General features: G+C 42.9%; 1 protein-coding gene across 1 annotated transcript in view; it reads right to left on the bottom strand.

Annotated features, from left to right (window-relative positions):
* Positions 1-2917, bottom strand: part of ADARB2 (adenosine deaminase RNA specific B2 (inactive)) — a 219006-nt gene extending 216089 nt beyond the window's left edge. The window contains exons 1-2 of the mRNA XM_062210814.1: positions 2857-2917; positions 2063-2149 (exon numbers count right to left, since the gene is read on the bottom strand). Coding sequence (XP_062066798.1) covers positions 2063-2149; positions 2857-2917 — 148 coding nt within the window. The remainder of the gene's footprint in view (positions 1-2062; positions 2150-2856) is intronic.
* Positions 2918-6000: the final 3083 nt, after the last annotated feature.

Here is a 6000-nt window from a genome sequence, read left to right on the forward strand (position 1 = left end):
AGAATTGAAAATGAATCTTGATGTGACTGGAAGGGTAGAGGGTGTGGGAGAGGGGAGGGTTGCGGGTGGGAGGGAAGTTATGGGAGGGGGAAGCCATTGTAATCCATAAGCTGTACATTTTTTTTTTTTTGACAGGCAGAGTGGATAGTGAGAGAGAGAGAGACAGAGCGAAAGGTCTTCCCTTTTGCCGTTGGTTCACCCTCCAATGGCCGCTACGGCTGGCGCATCTCGCTGATCCGAAGCCAGGAGGCAGGTGCTTCTCCTGGTCTCCCATGCAGGTGCAGGGCCCAAGCACTTGGGCCATCCTCCACTGCACTCCCGGGCCATAGCAGAGAGCTGGCCTGGAAGAGGGGCAACCGGGATAGAATCTGGCGCCCCAACCGGAACTAGAACCCGGTGTGCCGGCGCCACAAGGTGAGAGAGAGAGATTAGAACATGGTTTGTACAATTATTTCACAAGGAAGGAGCTGGGCTGTAGTCTCCCCGGTGAAATGGAGGATTAGCCTGTTAAGCCACGGCGCCGGCCCATATGCTGTACATTGGAAATTTATATTCATTAAATAAAAGTTAAAAAAAAAGAACTTAACATCAACACAGCAATAGCAAATAAACTAAAAAAAATGCAATGAGCAAGAGGAGAGCAAATAATCTCTTTTCTTTCTCTCCTCCCACTCTGTCTCTCTCTCTCTCACACACACACACACACACACACACACGAGTGCTGTTCACTCTGGGCTCTCCTTACTGGTCTCAGAACCCCTTCCCTAAAGCATCTTGACCTGGCTATTCTGTTTTTGGCTCCTGTCCAGTTTCATGCACCAGAGGCATTTCACCGGGGAGACTACAGCCCAGCTCCTTCCTTGTGAAATAATTGTACAAACCATGTTCTAAGATACTGTGATCTCATTCATCTTCTTTCCTTTTTAGTGGAGGGGGAAACAAAGGAAAGGGAAAAGGAGCCATGCAAGAAAGTGGGTTTATTTCCTGTAAACCCGGGGATTCTCAATCACAAGGACATTACTGATACTTCTTCCCCTTCAGGTAAGGGAGGAACTCCAGTAAGAATAAGTTTCTAATTGAAGAGCAGACAAATGAGAAAGAGACTGTAGATGAGGGTGGAACTTCAGGTGATTCTGGTGAGATTGGGAATGCAGGTAGGGTGGGACCCTAAGTCAGGATGAGATTCCAAGTGAGAATAGGATTGCAGGAGAGGATGGGGCTGCAGGTGAGGATGACGTTATGATTCCGGGTGAGGATGGCCTGACATGCGGACAGATTCTGCATAGTAGTGGTACTTCACTTAAGCATGGGATTGCAGGTGCAAATAAGACTGTGGGTGAGGATGAATGACAGGTGGAGATGGGACACCAGGCATGATGAGACTCTGGATGACGATGGGACTGCAGGTAAGGTAAATGCCAGGTTAGCGTGGGGCTTCAGGTGGAAACGGGATTCCACGTGAGGATATGTCTGCAGGTAAAGATGGATCCAAAGGTAAGAATGGGAAACTGGACGAGGGTGAGATTAGGGGTGAGGTTGGGACTGCAGGTAAGGGTGGATTCCAGGCAAGGGTGGGAATGCAGACTTAGATGGGGTTCTAGGTGAGGATGAGTGGCGGGTAAATTCCAACTTAGTGACTTACTAAAGGTGAAAGTGGGATTGCAGGAGAAGATGGGGCTGCAGGTGAGGATAGGGACCCAGAAGCGAATGATATTCCAGGTGAGGATAGACCGCCTAGAGAGGATGGGCGAACAGGTGAGAATGGTACTGCGGGTGAATATGGGACTTCACACAGGTTGTGATACAGGTGAGGATGAGACTGCTGGTAAGAACAGGACTTCAGGTGAGGTAGGATTACAGGTGCGAATGAGAGTACAGGTGACGAAGGGTCACCAGGTGAGGACAGAACTGCAGGGGAGGATGTGATTTTAGGCAACGATAGAAAGACCAGTAGCCCCTCCCCCACACCGCAAGGGTCTCAGTTTTGGGGGACAGTGGAAGACACCCTGTCCACATATGGAATGGGGGCATCGCCATCCTTTGGGGAAGGGGTGCTGCTTACTTAGATTGTCTTCATCCTCCGTGTTTGTGGTGCCAGGACTTAGGTACTTGAAGGGAGCGAGGAAGGTGGACAATATGCTTACTTTGTCTGCAAAGAAAAGAAGAACAGGAAATGGGCTTTGGACATCGAGTTTCAGAAGAACTCAATGCTTTCATAGTGCTTATTACAGAGAGGTTGGACAAGGGAGGTGGAAAGGTCACTTTGGCTTCAGCCACTTCATTCTGGCTCAGTCTTTTATTGAATTTCTGACAGTGTTTTGTCAAATCCTTCTCCCCGGTCAACTTTAAACTTTATGATTTCCATTTCTCCTCTCTTATTTTTGGCATCTCCCCTCCTCTTGGTCCATGTCCCTCAAAACTTCAAGTAATCCTCTCCAGGGCAACAACTTTGCATCTCCTTAAAGATGCTGGGTGGGGCAGAGCCTGATATATTAAGGTCATTTCACAGAGAGGACCAAGTGAAAAAATCTGGAATTGGAAGAGAATTATACAAATAAAGCAAAAACTATTTTTAATAGAATTTTCTGTATGGGCCTGAAATGAAAAGGACTTATCAAAGCTATAAGTCACTAAGAGGTGTTTGAGCCGATGAAGAGGAGAGTTAGAGGCAATGGGAGGCTGAAGCCTTCCTGCCAATGAGGAAGTATAGTTGACTGTGTGGGTGGAATCCAAGAAGCTGCTCTTTGCCTACAACACTGGTGGCTGGGTAATCAATGTCTAGGTCACTCCGGCATCTTGCGTACCAGACGCTCTGAGCACAGCACAGTTGGGAAAATGACCTAAACTAGGAAATACCTCCCCTGACCAACAGAAAATGCCTCCCTACCCCTGTCCCCGGTATCATGGTCTCTACCATACCTTCTTAAATGGGAGATTAAAAAAGGGTAGATTGCAAGCACTAATGGGAGAATTCAAAATGACTCAATAAAAGGACCCAAAAGAAAATGCCCTTGTTTTGGATGAAACCCCAGAAATTCACAGTGTTTGTTCACCTGTAGAAGATAGAAGAGAGCCTGCAAAAAACACAGTGCAAGGAGCTTCCCACCCCACCTCAGGTCCCAGATTCCAGCCTCTTCACTGGGTGCCAATTCCCCTGCAGTTTGCACCATTCATTATGCTCCATTATGGATCCTGATCACGTTTGTTTAAAAAAAAAAACTAGTACTTATCCTGTTTATCCAATGCGGTCCTAGTAGAGCCATTTCTTATGTAATTATTGTTTAAGGTACCCCCCCCCCCCAGCTCTGGCCAGCAAGCACTCAGTCACTTTCCATCACCTTCTGAGGCAGGTGACCCCCGAGGGCAAGAGTTCTTAGTAAGGTTTCTGTGTCTGTGTCACACCGTTCCTTGTCTGTTCCTGTCATGAGAGGGGAGAACTGTCTACATTACTGTACCAGGACGATCTAAGTGCGACTTCTCATGAAAACGCTAAGTCCTGGTGTTATATGCTCTTAGCCTTTAGGTGTTCAGACTCAGCCTGAAACTTGCTCTTTCTCTTTTGAGGCTGAGCCTGTTTTCTCTTTAGCCAGAGGCCAGGGGAGTTCACATTGAAATTCATCCAGGAGCCTGTTAACAGCTGTTGTTTCCAGTAGAGACAGGCAACAATATAAGGTGCACACAAAGAGAACAATAAATAACTCAAATATAAAATGCCTGCTCCTTCTTCGTTCTACCAAACAAGAAGAATAAACCCAGGGAAGGACTGGTTCTCCCCAAACCCTCACAGCCCAAACTAATTTACTACAAGAGAATGAAATATCTTGCTTGAGTTATAATTTCATTAAGGGAGTTCAATAATGTTACACAAAGAGTGTGAAGCTCAAATGATTTAGTCTGGAGGATCTCAAAATGAAATTACAAATTTTTAATAAAGCGGGACTACCAGCCAAACACCCACAAAAATACACTAAAGTGTTTCAGGGCTCATTTTTTAGCAAAATTGTGAAATATATAGAGATTATTTTAGATCCATCACAGTTCTCACTTTCTGGTGTTCCTAGATTTAACAAATGAAAATGCAGGGGACTAAGTTAAAATTTAGTTTTGGATAAATAATTTTTTCAGCATATATACATTTGCAATACTCTGTGGGATCTAGAGCTGTATCTATATCTGCATGTCTTGTTTTCTTTATATGTGTGTGTGTGTGTGTGCACTGCCCATCTTTTGTGGGATATATCTCTATATAGATATACAAACACACACACTCATGTTAGAACATCATTCATTGATTATCTGAAATTTAAGGCAAAGGCCTGGAGTAGACACTTCTCTGAGGAATGTACCAAGGGCCAACAAGCAAGCGCATGAAGAGATGCTCAACATCACCAGTCAAGAGGAAAATAGAAATCAAAACCACACCGAGCTACCATTTCACCCCCTTAGGATAGTTTTTACAACAACAACAAGAACAACCAAATCCCAGAAAAAAAACAAGTGCTAGTGAGAGTGTGGAGACATTAGAACCCTTGCTCACTGCTGATGAAAGTGTAAGATGAGGTATCTGTTGTAGAACCAGCAATTCCACTTGTAGGTCTATATCCAAAATATTGAAACCTAAAGAGATATTTGAACAGCAATGTTTCCAGCAGCATTATTCATAGTAGCCTAGAGGTGGATGCCACTCAACTGTCTATTGATGGATGGATGCATGAACAAAATGTAGCATAAACATACAATGGAATATTATTCAATGTTGAAAATAAGAGAATTCTGTCATTTGTAACAATACAGTTGAAACCGAGAGACATAATACTAAGTGATGTGAAGTCTGACACAGAAAGATAACTACTGTATAAGCTTACCTAGGTGTGGAATCTAAAATAATTAAACATAGAAAGAGTAAGCAGAGCAGTGGTTTCCAGAGGGTAGAGAAGTGGATGAAATGGGAACAGTTTGGCCAAGAGGTACGGACTTTGAGTTATAAGATGAATGAATTCTAGATATCTAATATATATGGTGATTATAGTTAATAATATTGCATCAACTACTTGAAATTTGGTAAGAGTAGATTTTAAGTGTTTTCATCACACATACACATTAACAAGAGGGAAAATATGAGGGGTGAAGTATGTATTAATTAATTTGGTTATGGTAATTAATATGCAATGTATATGTATATCAAATCATTACATTTTATACCTGGAATAGGTATAATTTTTATTTTTCAACTAAATGTCTTGAAATTAAATAAGTAAATACATGGCCTCAAATCAAATTTAACTAGATGTTCTGTATTTTATCTGGCATTTCTAGTTATGCGCTACCAACTTCTCACAGATTTTAAATTTTATGGGCCAGTTTAAACAAACTAAACCTTATCAAACCCTATGAAAGGGAAAACAACAGTAGAGTTGTTAACATTCATTGCTATGAAAGAACACTTAGAAGTTTCATGGTTTTTGACTCCTACCATTGCTTCCCACAAGCAAAATATCTTAATGCTGGAAGCACATAAGCTCTGGGTGAGAAACAGTTATTTCTAAGGGACAGACCGCCTCTTCAGAAAAGGGGGCGAGAGTAATTCAATTTTTATGTCAAGAAAACTGCAACAAATATTATTTGACATCTTCATAGTTTCCTTGATACCCATTTGCCAGTTTGGCATCGATATTCAAGTGTTTAAATATAGGGAACTCCAATAGTTAACGAATTTTAATATTTTTTTTGTATTTTTCATAGTCACCACCTTTTGAAAATCTGATTTCTTATGGGTTTCTGATGAAAAAATAGAGACCATACTTTTACTGAATTCTGGACATTTTGAGTATGCTGAGAGAAGCTGATTCTAGAATTCCCCACACTTCTGGCTACACCTTTCCCACCCGCAACCCCCTCCCCAGCCTTCCCCAGACCCTCTGAGGTCAACCGCAGGCCAGATGTTCATCCTGCGAAAGTCTGGAAGGGGATGTCTGGGCACTCCTTGCACCTCAGCCATTC

Source organism: Lepus europaeus, chromosome 14 (genome assembly GCF_033115175.1).
Source record: "Lepus europaeus isolate LE1 chromosome 14, mLepTim1.pri, whole genome shotgun sequence".
Lineage (NCBI taxonomy): Eukaryota > Metazoa > Chordata > Mammalia > Lagomorpha > Leporidae > Lepus > Lepus europaeus.